The 17,669-nt window shown below is 43.2% G+C and overlaps 1 protein-coding gene across 2 annotated transcripts in view; it reads right to left on the reverse strand.

Annotated features, from left to right (window-relative positions):
* SH3YL1 (SH3 and SYLF domain containing 1) overlaps positions 1-17,669 on the reverse strand; it is a 76,210-nt gene that overhangs the window by 49,731 nt on the left and 8,810 nt on the right. For both annotated transcript variants that reach the window (XM_083178463.1, XM_083178462.1), the window contains exons 2-4: positions 11,257-11,367; positions 9,286-9,399; positions 7,970-8,034 (exon numbers count right to left, since the gene is read on the reverse strand). In XM_083178463.1, coding sequence (XP_083034589.1) covers positions 7,970-8,034; positions 9,286-9,399; positions 11,257-11,367 — 290 coding nt within the window. The remainder of the gene's footprint in view (positions 1-7,969; positions 8,035-9,285; positions 9,400-11,256; positions 11,368-17,669) is intronic.

A 17,669-nucleotide genomic window follows, 5' to 3' on the forward strand; every position in this document is an offset into this window, starting at 1 on the left:
CGCGAAAAGCGGCTGGAAATTGGGGTTGCTACAGCCGGGAGCTCGTCAATTCCCGGCCGTTCTCGGCAGAACGTGCTCTACTGCTGGTGAAGTTGGGCACGTTCTCCCCCACCGGGAATGGCGGCGGAAGATTGAATATCCCCTTAATCTCTCATCCTATTAAGTTTCACCCCTGGAATGGTTTTCATACTATTGTATTTATTTTCAGTCCATATATTAATTTTTGGGATCAAGAGCTTTGTACAATGTTCTGATGTGAAGCAGGTCTAAGTTTGTGTTTAGAGAAATCAAAAACTAATTTAATCCATTTTCGAATAAGGCTGTAACAAAGCAAAATGTGGAAAAACAAAAGCACTGCGAATACATTCCGGATGCACTGTAGTACCCAATTTTGTAAACTAAAAAACAAGAAGAGATCTTTCCTGTGATGTGACAGCACCAGCAGCAAGTAGGGGGGGGGGGGGGGGGGGGGGGGGGGGTTAGAGAGTGTCACAGATAAATATAGATAGGACTGTGGGTGTACTCGGTGGCGTGCCACTTATACAAATATTGGTTAATCACTGGTAAATAGATAAAGATAGAAAAACTGTTCCTGAATAGAACTACGTGATGATTCCTAGCATGAGAACAAGGTTCCGATTGAATTGAGCTGTTTTACTTGTGTAAAATTGGAAAGACTCAAGTCTGGTATGAGAGAGAGAAACAGATGTATCCAGGAGTTACTCAGCCGGAAGTCTGTCTGGTGTACCGTGAAACAGATTTGCTCTAATCAACCCCTCCTGGATTTCCATTATGTGATTAGAGATTCGTGAGATAGATATCAAAAGATCAACTAACTTAATTACAGGCGTATTTTCATTAATTCTCATTTACACATCTGTCTTTCAGAACCTACATTTCATACTGCGTTATCGTTATAGAATAAAGATCTTCTAAAATGTTCCATTTGTACCGTCAATGTACAACTAATATGGTGCAGTTTTTGTTTAGAACATTTTATAGTAAATTTGCTTATGGAACAAGTTAGATACTGTAGTATGTACCCAAACATGTATAAACATTTATAGAGCGTGTACTCCTGCTCAGGTGTGTTTTGTATCTTTCTTTTGTCATAGTCTGTGGTGTATTAGAACCTGTAAATAAGTGTAGTGGGTCTCATTTAGTGGACGACGTGTTAGAACATCTAAATGGTGCAGGTTTGCACTTCGGCAGAACCTTGCAGGTTCTTAATAGGGACAGAGCAGGTCCTGGCACCACTAAATTACAAACAGAAATATTACATTTGCATCACAACATGCTTGATTTATTGATTTTTTTTTTTTTTTCATTTGGAGGGGTACTGAGAACGATTTATCTGGTGTTTGTTCTCAATTAAACATCAATTCACTGTCTATTAAGTTTTTGAACTAGTACAATAAGTAACATAGTAACTGTAATTTAGGTTGAAAAAAGACATTAGTCCATTGAGTTCAACCTATCCAATTATCTATCAGACTAGCAAATAACTATATCATTCCCTTTGTGTCCATAAGTGCATCCAGTTTTTTTTTTTTTTTTTTTAAACTCCTTAACTGTGTTTGCTGTTACCACATTTTCTGGCAAAGAGTTACAGAACTTAACCACTCTCATGGTGAATAATCCTCTTCTTAATTCCGTATGAATTTTTGTCTCGTTAATTCTTAGTGCATGTCCACGTGACCTACAGTACAAGTACAGCCCTGTTACTGAATAAGTCATCTCCAAGCTCTTTATGATTTCCCATCCTGTATTTGAACATACTAATCATATCACCTCTCAGTCTTCGTTTTTCAAGTGAATACATATTCATCCTGGATAGCCTATCTTTATATTCTATCAACTCTTAACAAATATTCTATAAAACCTCTATTGAGGTTTGTTTATTGGACCTTGTTATCCATGTGGATCAAGGGCTTATAAAAACAAAATCATATAGGAAGCCCACAGATTCCAATAGCTACATTGATATTGATATATATCAGCCAACATAATGTAAACTGGCTAAATGCCATCCCTTTTGGGCAGTTTACATAAATTGTACGGAACTACATTACGTTTGTCTTCAAAGGGTTATTCTAGTGACTCAATATCTTCGGATAGATCCCATATTGATCAAATAGATATATTTTTAAACATAAGGATGTTGAACAAAATAAAAATAAAAAACAGTGATACGAATTATGATTTGCTAGTCAATTTAATTATCTACATAAAGAAATTGAAGGTGTTTTCCATAAAAATTGAAAGATCCTCATGGAAGACCCTGTCATTGGTTCTTCATTGCCCCCAATACACCTATTAATTTACTGTAAAGGTGCCCATACACTAGTAAGATTTATCTTCAGATATGGCTGGTTGGAACAAAAACATGGTTATAGATGAGTGACAGTTTGTCAGTTTTCCAGCATTTCCAAGCAAATGGTCAACTCATTTGCTCTCATCCATAACCATGTTTTTGTTCCAACCAGCCAGATCTGAATATAAATCTGCCGTGTGTATGGCCACCTTTAGGCTCATTAACTTAGGGATCACTTAGTCAAGAGTACTGTCGATCCCCCAAACAGATTAAGTGAAAGATCGCAAGGCTTTCATCGTTGTGGCATGTGCTTAAATCTGTCATACAGTTAAGAGTAAGGATAAAAAGAAAAAGTTACTTCCTTTCCTGTAAGGGATGTGGTCGTTAAAACGACACAAGAAAGGTCGACACCGGAAGGTCAACAGGCAGAAGATCGACAGGGTCCTTAGGTTGACCAGCGGAGGGTCGACAATGCAGATGGTCGACACAGGTTTTGTGTTTTTTTACCACTGTGGTTCCAGAACAGGCGGTAGTTCATGCCCTACCATCCACTAGGGCATGGAGGGAGAATTGAATGGTCGGTAATTCCTTATGTTTGCGGCCACCGCTTACGCTACAGAATGTACGTAGCCCCACTGTTCCCCCACGGGTTCGCTTCGCTCACCACGCTTCAGGCTCGGTGGCTCGATCCAATTCGGGTGCCACAGCTTTACTAAAAGTAATAGATGGTGGTGTGGACACAGGAGTGTGGGGTACTTCCTTGCTGAAAATCGGTTAAGTAGTGGCAAACGTAACATGCGTAGCGGTGGCCGCAAAGATGAGAAGTAACGAATAGTGTTGTGATACTCCCTGCTACAGGGAAAGAATCGGAAGATGCAGCTAAATATCCATGGGACTCTGTTGCGTCCAGGTTTTGGGAGCTGGGATGCTTGTGCTCCCAGATGTTCAGGGGCACTCGCGTGTTTAGGTGCTTGGGAGTTGGGGAGCTTAGGCACATTCGTGCATTTGATGGGTTCAGGCGCTAAGGTGATCAGGTATTTGGGAGATGGGGCGAATGGGCATGTTCGGGTATTTTGGCATATTTGCGTGCACGCAATCTTCAGCGGATTCCGCCCTGCGAAGGGTGCCAGCTAGGCTTAATTCGGGTGCTTAATTCGGCACCTCGCATCCTTCGGGTGTAATAGGATCGACCCCTATGAACTAAATGTATGTTTTAAAAAAGAAAAAAAAAATCATTGCAGGTTTAAATTTTGAACAAGAACACACAAGCATAAGATTCTGGAGGGTATTTAACTGACGATTTACTTGCCAATCCACAGGTTTTAGTTGACAATGTGGCTGATTTCAACTATTTTTTTGCTGATGCAGACTGGACTTTGTATTGAAAAGTCGAAAATGCATCGGAGTAAAACCATCCCAAAATGGCCGTATTGAACAGACTAGCCAAAAAAATATGGACATAATTACACCCCCCCCCCTCATTTTTAGTAAATATTTACCCCTGGGGGAAAGTGTGGCCTGCTATATTTAACAAAAAATATAAGTAACTATTCAAAATATAATAAAAGCAGTATTGAGCCAAAGGGCGGTATTCAATGAGCCTGATTCGCCATGTTTTTATGGCGAATTTGTGCTGTTTGGCGAATTTTTGACTAAAACGGTGAATCACCCTATTCAATGACCAGATGGCGAATACATTTGAAGGTTTTTTTCGCAATGATTCACCGAGTAGCAATCGCTATCTTTTTATGGAGAAGTGGAATGTGAACTTTTAAAATAAAGTGTTTTGTTTTTTACATTTGGTGTAAAAAAATCAGGAATTTTATTCTAAGGAGGGGCATGCTATTTTTATTGATGTGCTGTAAGCACATGAATACATATTTAATAAAAAAAAAAAAATGAGATATTCATATATTCACTGCACCCGATCGTTACATATGCACGATCGGGTGTAGTGAATATACCCGGTCCCCTGCTGGCACCCCCGGGGGGCAGCCTGTGCTGCCTGGCACCCGGGGAGGCCACCTCCCCCCCCCATCTCCCTGCCTGCCACCGTCCTCAGGCTCCCTGCGGCGTTCGCCGCCGGAGCTTATATTCGCCGGTCAGGGGCAGCGAGACCCTAACTCGTTGAATACCGGAGCCAGCGAGGCTCCGGAACATGGCGAATGTGCAGCGAATCCTAAACAGGATTCGCTGCACCTCGCCGGTATTCACATTGAATACCGCCCAAAGAGTGAGTGTCCAACAGTCGTGCACTCTCAGAAAAGTAAATCCCATATACACACCCGAATCATGTTGTTGTGTTACAGATACATCATTGCTCCATGCCAAAAAGCCCCTTTGGCACGCCAGGTCCCAGGAGACTCTGCTAGCGTCCGGTGTCTCTTTTGAGCTGCAATGGAGACGCATTTTCAGCAATGCAGTTAAGACGCACCAGGAGATATCATGCTGAATGGCGTATTGAGGCATAGGAGGTCACTCTGATTGACCCACAAAGCTGTAGTCATCTAAACGCTGCCCGCACGACTCTCCACCCCCCCATCGCATGCCAATTTCCCTGCACTCATGCGAATGGATCCATCCATTCGCAACCTTACATGCGAGGGTGAAATCATTCGATGATCGCAGACCTTTGAATGATTTTGCAAGCGCTCACAGATCCAAGTCATTCTCTGCTGACCTTAGGTCTGCCGGTGCCCTTGTACGCGAAGAGGACGGGCAGCTGCCCCCCCCCCACGGCCTCATTAGCATGGGAACGCCTAGCTGGGCGTTCCGATGAGCGCCACCCCACACCCCGATGTGCCCACTTGCAAACGGAGCCTGCACATGCGTATAAAATGTATGCGCATGTGCAGAACCAAAACCTCACTGCCCCGTGCAAACAAATTAGAATGGAGGGCCTAGGTGTATGAGAATATGAGGAGTGGACACATCTGTGCGATGCAGTCTCCATACTGTATACAATAGTTAGAGTCAATTTAATAAAAAAATGCAGCCAGACGAGCCTTTGCCCCAGAAACAATCAGCTTTGTCACACAGGCTGCATGTGAATGTCCGATCCGAGAAGGCTCGTCAGTTCCACTTCATTTTCAAATGACTCGGGGAAGGCGTTGCGGATCACCACTGAGTATTTGCTACTTTGCTCCAAATGCATCCATAGAATGACCACAGTTATGATGTTGACACTGTTGAAATGTCAACATCTGAAATGCCGAAATCCTGCCGAATGCGGACATTAGGGTAAAGGTGCCCATACTACTGTATATCAGCAATCACAATTAATGTTTGTTTGTTTTTGTTTTTACGCCAGCTATCTGACTTGCCCATACATTACGGATTTCTTTCACTGATCGGCAGACTTTTCTCATCATAAGATTGCAGCTTCATATATTGAAAATGCCCTTACATCACTTCAATTGGATTGTCATTTTCCTAGTCACATGGGGATTTAAATAATGGGCAGCCAGGGGACTTACTTGATGGGGTCCCATGGCCAAAGCATTTTTCCACCCTATAGGCCCATACACACTAGAAAATTATCTTTCCAATCTGGCTGGTTGGAAGGAAAATCGGAAAATTATGGGGCGCAAATGACAATTGACCATTTGCTACTAAACAATAAAAACAGACAAAAACCGGTCCTACAGACAAATTGGATAAATCAATGTATGCAGATTACTGCTTTTGTCCACTGTTAATTGTTATTTGTTCCCAGATTTTCATTCCAACAGCCAGACTGGAAAGATAATCTTCTAGTGTGTATGGGCCTTAACTAGTCAGACCAGTGGGGGGATCCTTGGAGATGTGTGACTCACTGCCGCTCACCCCCCCCCCCCCCCCCCACACACACTTTAGGTAAAACTGCAGTAAGCAACCTGTCACTTCAGTACAGTTACCCCAGCAGCAGGATGACGAGGACTATTGCTGCAGAGTACATTCAGCCTCAGAACATGATGCGCAGTGCTGTGTGTGCATATTTCTTCTTTACATGACAGAGGGATGGATCATAGTGAAATAATGAGGTGGACTGACACCTTGCGCTTTTCCTTGTGTATGTAAGGATCAGTGAGAGGATTCAACTTGAAACATGAAATGGTTATATAAGAAAAAATCTAAACTCAGGACAAAAGACCTAATCATGTAGAACGCACATTCTAAACGCAAACAGGTAATGACCTGAAACGTTAATGTTTTAAATTATAAGCAATTGGAATTAGTTGTCAATTTTTATTCCTTATGAAGCACAGTCTCCTTTCTCTTGATCCCGACAAGCTGTCTTTTACAGTAACTGATGTATGCAAGTATCTGGGAGTATGTGAGAGACTCCTGTGAACCACTGCCAGATGCGTGACCCCCGGTGTGGGGGTGTGTGATCAGTGTGTGTCCATTGCCAGCAGCAGGGAGAACTACATCTCTCAGCATCCTCCTCTAGAGTAGAATGACAGGGACTTGCACACAGGTAAGTACTCAGTGTCCTGTGGCTGCATTTTCTTTCCCGCAAGATTCTGTCTGCAGAAAAACCCAGGGACTTATGTTTAATTGGATACTGCGGGTATCAGGAACACACATACCCATAGATATAAATAAAATTGGATGCAAGGTCTGCAAGTTGTTTTTTTTGTTTGTTTTTTTGTGGTAAAAACCTTGCACCCAACTGAAAAAGTCCCTAGAATTTTTTTTATTGCCACACACCCCTGAATTTGCATACGACCCCACACAGTGAGGATGGTGTAGTTACAGAAACATGTGAGGTCTTTTGTTTCGGCCAACTGATCGGATAATCAATGGGTGAATGATTGTATGCAAGATTCTAGCAAAAACAATCATTGGCAAATAGTTACAATTACTGTATGAAGTGTATCTAGCCTTACATACTGTCCAAGAGTGTGGGTCTTAAACGTTAAGGGGGATATTCATCTTCCCCGACAGCATTGAGCAGGGTTTCTCAGCAGAACGAGCCCGACAGTATAAACTGTCGGGCTCGTTCTGCCGAGAACAGCCGGGAAGTGACAAACTGCCGGCTGCAGCTCGCCTCTTCCCGGCCGCAACTCGCATCCCCGCCCCCATCTCGCTTCCTGGCAGGCGGGACATTGAATCCCGCCTGCGTGTTCTCGGTCGAGCTGACCGAGAACGGGACTGTCCGAGAACGGGACTGGGTCACGGCGGTCGAGCAAGCTCGACTGCCGTGACACTCAGATTGAATACCCCCCTAAGGGTTGTCTATAAAATCACAGGTATTTATTTATTTTATTAACTTGAAGCTCCCTTCAGCCTTGGAAAATAACTCTAGTGCAGGTTCTGAAATTGTGGGTATCTCTAGGATCATGAGGTTATTCACGATTCTACTAGATGCTGGATGCGTCCATGTTCCTGGTGATTTGCACATGCGCAATTCACTTTCATTTTTCACTGGAAAAAAGGGACGGGAGCCAAGTTTCCAGAGACCCTGGCACAGAACTAGAGTCTACAGTCTGCGTGTGTGTGTGTGTGTGTGTGTGTGTGTGTGTGTGTGTGTGTGTGTGTGTGTGTGTGTGTGTGTGTGTGTCTCTCTGATGTGAAGATCATTTTCTTGTGCTGAATTGAGAGCTTATAGAAACAAGTCTCCATACTGAACTTACGCACTCCCATTATATTTATAGACACGTCGACACTTACTTCAATACCGATTTCAAATCCACCGCCAAGTCCGGCTATACCAATGGCAGAAGGAGCAGACCATCCTAACGGAAATATGCCACATTAGTGTTCTTTCAAAATACAATGCAAAATAAATACTCTGGGGGAGATGTAACCACCACCACCACCATTCTGCTTATTACTCGGTATGAATGGTCAGATGGTGCCCCAGCTTTTATGGATGATTGGCTGGAGCACCATTAAGCATTTATAATGAGTGATAACAATAATATAATTTATTGTAAAATTCACCCCCCGTCTCTAAAGACCCCATACATCTAAAGATGCCCATACACGCACCGATATTCATGTGCTGTGTTTTTTGTACTTTAAGCTGCCATGCGATTTTGGCACTTGAAGTGGATGCGATGCGATGTACTGTACTTTGCGGGTGCGATGCGATGAGATGCGATTTTAGCCACTTTTTTTTTTTTTTTAAAGTGAAGAGGTACTAATGGACATCGTATTGCATTGCATGTACTCCTGTACTGATGCGATGCAGTGAAGCACAAAAACTACTACCTGCAGATACTTTTTGTGCTTTACAATATTGTACCTGCGGGGACGCGCATCGCATCCCCGCAGGTATACGGTGCGATTATCGCACATGCGATGTGTTTTGTACTTTAAAAGTACAAAACGCATGCGATAATCTCAGCGTGTTTGGGCACCTTAACCATGTTAAAAGTGTCCAAAATAGTCAGCAGTTGGATTTTTAAATATTTAATATTCCCGATCTCTCGACCCGGCCATCCCCAGATATATGGGAACCATAAGAGTATCATTTTTAGCCATTAACAAATGAGGGGGGGACCCAACTAAAGTAAGCACAGTTCCACACATTTGCTATCTATTACGATCAGCCTCAGTACGTATCTTTTAACCCTATGAATGCCAACATCTGTGAGATGAATGATGAGGTTCCAATAAATGATGAAGTGCTAGAATCACAGAACTGCAATGCATCTCTGAACTTTCTTTAGGCAGTTAGATTTGTTCAGAGCACTTTTTGTACTAGGGAGGTAGGGATAAGTCTAGAATCACAGGTCTTCAACCTGTGGCCCTCCAGATGTTGTGGAACTACATATCCCAGCATGCCCTGAGGGTTTTTGGCATGCTCTTATAGGAAAAAATGTGTCAACGCATGTTGGAACATGTAGTTTCACAACATCTGGAGGGCCACAGGTTGAAGACCCTAGGTTGTTTGGAAAATCTGAACTGTTGGTAGCTCTCGTAGGCTAGGGTTGGCTACCACTGGTCTAGATCCTATGGTCTGCGACAAGATAATTACTTACGTCCATTTGCTAGACGGGCTAATACTATTCCACTTCCTCCTCGAGCAGTCACCAGAAAGCCTGCTTTTATTACAGATAAAATGGCAAGGCCTTGTGCTTTGGCAATGACGTGAGCTGCGAGGAAGAAAAAGTAACAACATTAATAATAGGGAGAATACTGAAAATGGTACTCTTTACTTAGAAGGGCGCCCATCTCGGCCATCTCGGGCATTGAATGCACTAAAAAATCAGGTGCGATGCGACAGACGAGATGCCCGAGATTTCCCATAGGGAACAATGTTAAATGTCTCAATTGACCCGATTTTCCTGTTCAATGCCTCAATTGACCCAATTTTTCCATAGGAAACAATGTTAAATGGGCCACAGAGGCCAAATAGGCACCCTGAAGTGAATAATGGCCACCCGAATTGTTAACGCCACCCCACGATCAACGTCAACCCGAAGCGTGGCGAGCGCAGCGAGCCCGCGAGGGGCGGCGGTACGCGTCCTACGACCTTTTCATACCCCCACTATCCACGTCGGCGTGGAGTTGAGAATAGAAAGTGTGGCGAGCGCAGCGAGCCACCGAGTCCGAAGCGTGGCGACCGCAGCGAGCCCCGCGAGGGGACGCGGATACCTTCACAGGTATCCGCGTCCCCTCGCGGGCTTCACAGCTGTCCGCGTGCGCTCGCCACGCTTCGGGCTCGGTGGCTCGCCACACTTTCTATTCTCAACTCCACGCCGACGTGGATAGTGGGGGTATGAAAAGGTCATAGGACGCGGGCTCGCTGCGCTCGCCACGCATCGGGTTGACGTTGATCGTGGGGTGGCGTTAACAATTCGGGTGGCCATTATACACTTCAGGGTGCCTATTTGGCCTCTGTGGCCCATTTAACATTGTTTCCTATGGAAAAATCGGGTCAATTGAGGCATTGAACAGGAAAATTGGGTCAATTGAGACATTTAACATTGTTCCCTATGGGAAATCTCGGGCATCTCGTCGGTTGATTGCACCCGATTTTTTAGTGCATTCAATGCCCGAGATTTTTTACTAACGATGCCCACGATCAAAATCGTGGGCGCCCTTCTAAGTAAAGAGTACCCTGAAAATATTATAATGTTAAAGGAGCAAAAAAAAAAAAAAGAGAATACAAAAAGAGAGTAAGAAAAGTAAGAAAAGCAGAAAAACCATGTAAAAAAAGGTGAACGAGAAAACAAGGAAAAGAAAAACCAAGAATGAGCCAAAAGAAATAAGAGACAAAAAAGAAAGCGAAAATGAGCAAGACAGAAAGGAGAGCAAGAAAACGAGAGACGAAATGACAGAGGGAGAGTACGACAGTGAGCAAATAGGAGGGTAAGAGAAGCAAACACAAAAACAGAGACAGGAAAAAAAAAATAGAAGGAAGAAGAGAGAAGCATAAAAAGAACACGAATGAGAGAACAATAGATATTTAGAAAGCATTGTGCATTATCTAAAGCAGGGGCGGCCAAATCGGTCCTCAAGATCTACAAACTGTTCATGTTTGTCAGGTAACCTGTGGATCTATAGTAGGAATGAATGCAGCAGGTTTGAAAATGTGACAGTTAGTAATGACTACAGCTGTGCCCTAGCTAGGTGTACTGGGAAATGTGACAGTTAGTAATGACTACAGCTGTGCACCAGCTAGGTGTACTGGGAAATGTGACAGTTAGTAATGACTACAGTGGTGCACCAGCTAGGGAATTTGGAAAATGTTGACCATTGGTAGATCTTGAGGACCGGTTTGGCCACCCCTGATCTACAGCATGACTGCTGAAAAAAAAAAAAAAAAGGAAAACATTTTTTAGTCATCAGTGAGCTCCAGACACAGGTAAAAAGTGCCCTTGCTAAATGCATGTGAAACGTGTGATGTAATATCACAGCTGATCTACTTGAGATAACTTATTGTGTGTAGTTTGGTGTGAATTGAACATTTGCAATATCAGCTTTACAAACTCATGTATCATACATACCAGGTATAATTTTATCTGGGCCAGTTCTAGAACTGATTTCAGTAAATTCTCTTAATATTTTGGCAGCTTTTTTGGCTTCAGATTTCAAGTTGGAAGGAATAGGATTATTCACTGTGGAAAAAAATGAAAGCACGGTGTGTCAGTGAAACTCTGTAGTGCTTTTTAGGTAACACTGGGGCAGATGTATTCAGCCTGGAGAGGAGAATAAATTGAAGGTTATAACGCAACAGCCCATCAGCTCCTAACTGTCATTTTTAAACCCTGTCTCTAACTTGGCAGCTAGGAGCGGATTGGCCGTGCTTTATTACCTTTAATTTTATCTCTTCTCCAGGTTTAATACATCTGTCCCATTGTTTCTGAACATAAATTAGGAGTTAAATAAGGAGTTAAAAGAAACAATTCCGAATTCAGTCTAGCATGCACCAGTCACAACAGATGCAGTTCCTCTTCCTGGCCTGTGGCATCACTCTGCTCTAATTCTTCTAGCACACTCTGGTCTGTATCTTAGCACTGGCATACACACCAGAGTGGGCTAGAAACACCAAAAGCAGAGAGCGATGCCCCTGACAGGAAAGCGGAAAAGCAATGGTTTGAAGGGGTGCAGGTATGCTAGAATGAACACTATGCTACTGGTAACAAAAATAACTCACTGGCCCTTATTCTGGTTCACTCGCAAAGGCACATTCCTTCTCAAATGGACAAAACCATATGCACTGCTGGTGGGGCAGATGTAACTTGTGCAGAGAGAATTAGATTTGGGTGACTTCGAAGTGAGATCTATGTTGCAGTGTAAATATAAAGCAGTCAGTATTTACCCTGCACAGAAACAAAATAACTCACCAAAGCTAAATCTCTCTGCACGCACAGGTTACATCTGCCCCACCTACAGTGCACATGGTTTTGTCCATTTGAGAAGGAATTTGCCTTTGCGAGTGAACCAGAATAAGGGCCACTAAGCATCCTGAACTAATTAAGCATCCTGCAAGGAAGGTCCAATAAGTGGGAAAGTAGGTTCTCAAGATTCTGCTGGCCAAAAAATTGCGCTGAGTATAACCCCTCAAGGGAATAGGCACACGTAAGTATCATCTTGCATTTAACACTACTAATGCTGACTGGCTACACTTTGTTCTAGGTCCATCAAAAACCAATGGATTTAAACATGTAAAGTGCAGGAAACTAAAAATAGCATTACTGCATAGTGGTTAGTATTACTGCCTCCTAGCAAGCCAAAGACTGCAGACTGCTTCCCTATGCTTGTGTGGATTTCCTATACTCCAATAAATACAATTTAAAAAAGAAAAACGGCAAAATAAAAAAAAAGGCTCCTGACACAAAGTAATCCTAATGTGTTTCCGTGTACATGTGATCTATATCATTTTAGGAGGTCTGTCCCAGTCTTCTCAATGCGCACAAAAATGGAAACCTAGGAATGTGCCTCAACAGCTCCCAACGTGAGGGACACAAAAGAGACCCTTAAGGTCCATACACACTGGGCGACTATGCCCAGCGTGTATGGACAGCGATGACCGCTGTTATTGCTGCGGGGAAAGCGGAGCGCTATGCAAAGCCGTCCTGAAAGCCGCTCATCTGCTGGTATACATAGCAGATGAGCGGCTTTTCCGGCGATGTTGCGGGAGCACGCAGCAGCGCTCACCACTCATCACCGGGCCATACACACTGGGCGGCTTTGAGCTGAAAGCCGCTCAAACCTGCTGTTTTGAGTGACTTTCAGCTCAAAGCCGCCCAGTGTGTATGGGCCTTAAGATGGCCATACACTAGTATGATGCACTACACAACTTTGACGCATCTGGATGATAAATCAGGTGAAAAGTGTCAAATCTTATGTCTGCACAATGGATCGTAATCATAAGTAAATTACATAAGATTTGTCTGCAGGTTATCACTGCCGGGGAGGCTGGATGCGATATCTCAGCTAAGTGTATGACCACCATTAGTCGGTTATCCAGACAAAGGGGAGGGAGGGATGGAGGGAGACTGGTTACTCGCCATATGCCGGCTCAAAATTACTATTAGGGAATGAACGCGTAAGTTCCACATGGCAGGAACTTTGTGTACATGACTAAAGTGCAGCAAGCTATAGAAAGGTTGATAAATAAGCTTGTGCCTAAACTCATAAACTCCACAACGAGGAGGTCTAAATGTATCGGGTCTGACTTCCCCTAATAAGGTACATCTGTTGTGGGCAGAAATAAAGTACGCTGAACGCTGATAATTGAGCATTAGGTATTCAAGCGATGCTCAGGAAAGAGATAAAAGTAGAACGCAATAGAGAAATAATTTTTGTCGAGAGGATTTGCTGAATTGATAGGTTTCGAATGCGGTGATTAGTGGCAACTCTGCTGGGAGCTGCTTCATTTACAACGCTGGTGGCTGATGAGAAGGGAAGGTATTGAGCATGGGTGAGTCAGCAAAGAAGTCTCTCTCGGAGAGATTGACTAACTGTTTAATCTGTACGTTTATAAAGGCAAGTGCGTCAACACAAAGCCATTTGCATTATGACTAACAAATACATCTTCTTGGCTGAATTTTAGGCAACCTGCTTTCGAAAACGTTAATTGGTTTCCTATTCCCAAGCTTCTATATGCTTTCCAAGATAACATATTAATAATGATACACTGATATTAAAAACGTACAAAAAGTAAGATTTCCTTATTACAAGCGCAGGTGATTTAAAAAAAAAAAAATACATAATTGAGATAATACTGCCTATTAGATCGCTTGCCAAATTAACAAGAGCGCGACTTGCCTAGAGTGGAACTTAGCGCGGCACCTTGCCAGCGGCACAATGAGAAGACGTCACAGCTTATTAGATGTTTGAGACTTTAGAAACCAATTTGTAGGTTGGGAAATTAAAAGCCCACACAACAAGAGCACAAGCTGAAACACTACCAGCTATAATGACTTACGGGGTCTTCCCGTACGGAACGGATACAGGTGTAGGAGGTTATTAGTTCCATTATTCTGTGCAAACAGAGGTTTGATTTCTGTTAAGGTAACGACATACCTAACACAATCAGCAAATGGGTATGGGTCATTAGTTGACCCATATGAAGTAGACAGGCATTGGGTCAACCACCGAAGATCAAAATGGCTAAGGTCAACAGGGTTGAAAGGTCGACAGTCAAAAGGTTTCACTTTTTTTTGTCCCATGTGTCGACATAGTTGACATGGACACCGTCAAAGTGTACCATGTCCCCTCGCTTGGCTCGCCATGCTTCGGGCACTATCCTATTCTCCCTCCACATCCTAGTGGATGGTAGGACATGAAGTACTGCCCATCGGCACAATACTTACCCCTAAAGAACCTCTTGTAATCTGTCTGTCTCCCCTTCCTACTAGATTATAAACTCCTCCGAGCAGGGCCCTCTTCCCTCCTGTTGTCAAAGCCCTCTTCTCTTCACATTTCACTCACAGCTCTCCTATACTCAGTCAGTGACCATCTTCGTCTGCATACCCATCTCCATCATTGGCTTCTAGCCTCTAGTTGTATGTTGATTGAGTCCTCACTACTTATATTTAAGCTGTAATGTGTATTGAACTGTGGCGCTCATTATTTGTACTCTATTTTTTGTTATATATTCAATGTAATACTGTTTTGTCTCCCTGTACTGTTCCTTTGTACGGCGCTGCGAAACCCTTGTGGTGCCTTATAAATAAAATAATAATAATAATAATAAAATATAAAAATAAAAAAAAAAAAGAGTCCCGCAAAAACAATGGCAGCAGCGCTGCAGAAATTGACGAAAAAATGGCCCCACACATTCCCATTAAGTGCTCACTTAATGGGCATGCAACGATCAACAGAGGCCCTCATCGGAGGAGGCTGCACACAGTCGGACAGTTGCCTATACACCATGCAGGCAGCTATATGTACCGTAGGTGAATCAATATTCATGAGAAAGCAACCTAGCAATTAGCTAAAAACTGTTTACACTGGCGCTTTGTGCCTTCTGATACCCTTATCATTGGCTAAGCCAACAACACTTCTGCAACAGATCCACCTTAACCACTTACAGTAACTGTTCGGCGTCTGTCGGAGGATTATTTTTCAGCAGGCGGCCACAATGTGTTTCTGACCATTCATATTGTGTGCACCATTTCCCGGGCCAAGTAACCTGGCATTTTAACCCAGGAAGAAGTACGAGAGGGGTGTAGAAAAGGCTCTTCACTGTGGCCCAACATTTTTAACTTATACTAAAAAAAAAATGTCCTACCTTGTCACCTGCTCAAGGGGCGGCATACACTAAACAGAATTCCATCTAGAACAGGCATGTCCAAACTATGACCCTCCGGCTGTTGTGAAGCTACAAGTACCATCATTCTTTGCCACAGTTTTGCTATTAGGGAATGCTAAAACTATGGCAAGGGGTTGTGTAGTTTCACAACAGCTGGAGGGCCACAGTTTGGACATGCCTGATCTAGAAGATCAATGAGATTGGAATTGAATTGCAAATTTAATGTAATATGCAGTATGTGTTTGGCGTGCACCAACTACACTTGGACTGGCAGTGATTTCCCATTGGAAGTTCTACCTGTCTCATGCGCGCACACACACACACACACACACACAGGGGGAGGTCTTTTCTCCCTCTGAGATCGCCAGACTGTGCTGCAATTAGCATAGAAAAGGGGTGGCCAAACCGGTCCTCAAGATTTACCAACAGTTTATGTTTTTCAGGCAACCTGTGCATCTATAGTAGGAATGAATGCAGCAGGTATGAAAATGTGAGTTAGTAAAGACTGCAGCTGTGCACCAGATAGGAGATTTGGAAGATGTGGACCGGTTTGGCAATCCCTGGCATAGAGTTTGCTTCCAAAAAAAAAAAAAAAAACTACTACTTACCTTTCCTGCAGCCTAACCAGGCTTCTATGGGCTGCAGCCGATGCAGTCCACAGAAGCTAGTGTTTTGTGCAGGTGCAGTTCCACTGCAGCTTGTGCACATGCCGGTCCCAGTTAGATCCATTGCACAGGTGGCAGGACCCAGGCAACCCAAGCAGTCTCATTGGCTCCTGCCAGCAGCAGCATCCTCACAGTTTGTAGGAGCTGTTGCTGCATAGGACCCAACACGCAGCTAATTCGATTGACACTATATAGTGCAACCAACTATTTTTGTATAAGAGTAGCATTCTCCTATAGGATGCAGTCAGTTGGTTGATATCGAAGCATGGACTACTCTTCACAAACGAAGGTCGCAAATATGGAAAATTTCTCTGTCAATTCCTTACAAATAAAAACCTCACGCTGTCCCTTGGGGATAGCAAGAGTGTTTCAAAACCCCTTACAGGAAAGCTCTTCTCAATAGAGATTGTGGAAACTTGAGATTGTCACACTTTAAGTATGAAAGAGTACAAGTTTGTTCAAATATTTAATTTACAAGTAATTTTGTCTGTAAGGAAAGTGGGTTGCGGAGGGAAAACTTAGGATCTCTGCTCCAAATTCCAAAAAGAGAGAAGAAAGAATGATAATTGTTTTGTAGGGTTTATGTAATTATATTTATTTTAAAATAAAGAATTCTGCGTGAGATATTTTCCACAGTTTCAGAATGCAAATTCATAAGCATAAATGCATTTGCATACATCAGAACCAGGCCGCTCCTCCTAACACTGGGCATAACTAAAAACAAGAGACGGCTCTGGGAAGGAGTAGGGCTATGTTAAAGACTGAAAGGTCACAATTGAAAGGGGACAAATAGCGAGCCATATTCATATTTATAAAGTCAGAAACTGGGCAAAACCAGGTTGCGCTGCAGGTGGGGCAGATGTAACGTGCAGAAAGACTTAGTTTAGGGCGGGGTGTGTCCAAACTGAAATCTAAATTGCAGCATAAAAACAAAGATTTTGATCGCATGTGGGCTACATGCAAAGGCAGCCAGTATTTACCCTGAACAGAAAAAAATCTAAATGTATTTGCTCACCTTGAATGGCAACATAATTTGTACCAGACAAAGTTACTTGATCTTTTTACTTTACTTACAGGACATGAATTGAGCCACTTAATTCAACACACTATGGGGGTTATTTTGGTTCACTCCTGGCAAATTCCTTCTTGGATGGACAAAACCATGTGCACTGCAGGTGGGGTAGAGGTTACTTGTGCACAGAGAATAAGATTTGGGTGGGGTTTTACTTCAAAGTGAGATCTCTGTTGCAGTGTAAAAAGAAAGCAGTCAGTATTTTCCCTGCACAGAAACAAAATAACTCACCCAAATCTAACTCTCTCTGCAGATTTTACATCTGCCCCCCTGCAGTGCACATGGTTTTGTCCATCTAAGAAGGAATTTGCCAGAAGGAGTGAACCAAATTAACCACCCCCCGTGTGTCCCTCTACACCCCTCCCTAATGTATTTATTGGGGATTGATCAGTGCGCAGCAATAGTTTAGTTTGCTAAAAA

Source organism: Crinia signifera, chromosome 3 (genome assembly GCF_055691185.1).
Source record: "Crinia signifera chromosome 3, ASM5569118v1, whole genome shotgun sequence".
NCBI lineage: Eukaryota > Metazoa > Chordata > Amphibia > Anura > Myobatrachidae > Crinia > Crinia signifera.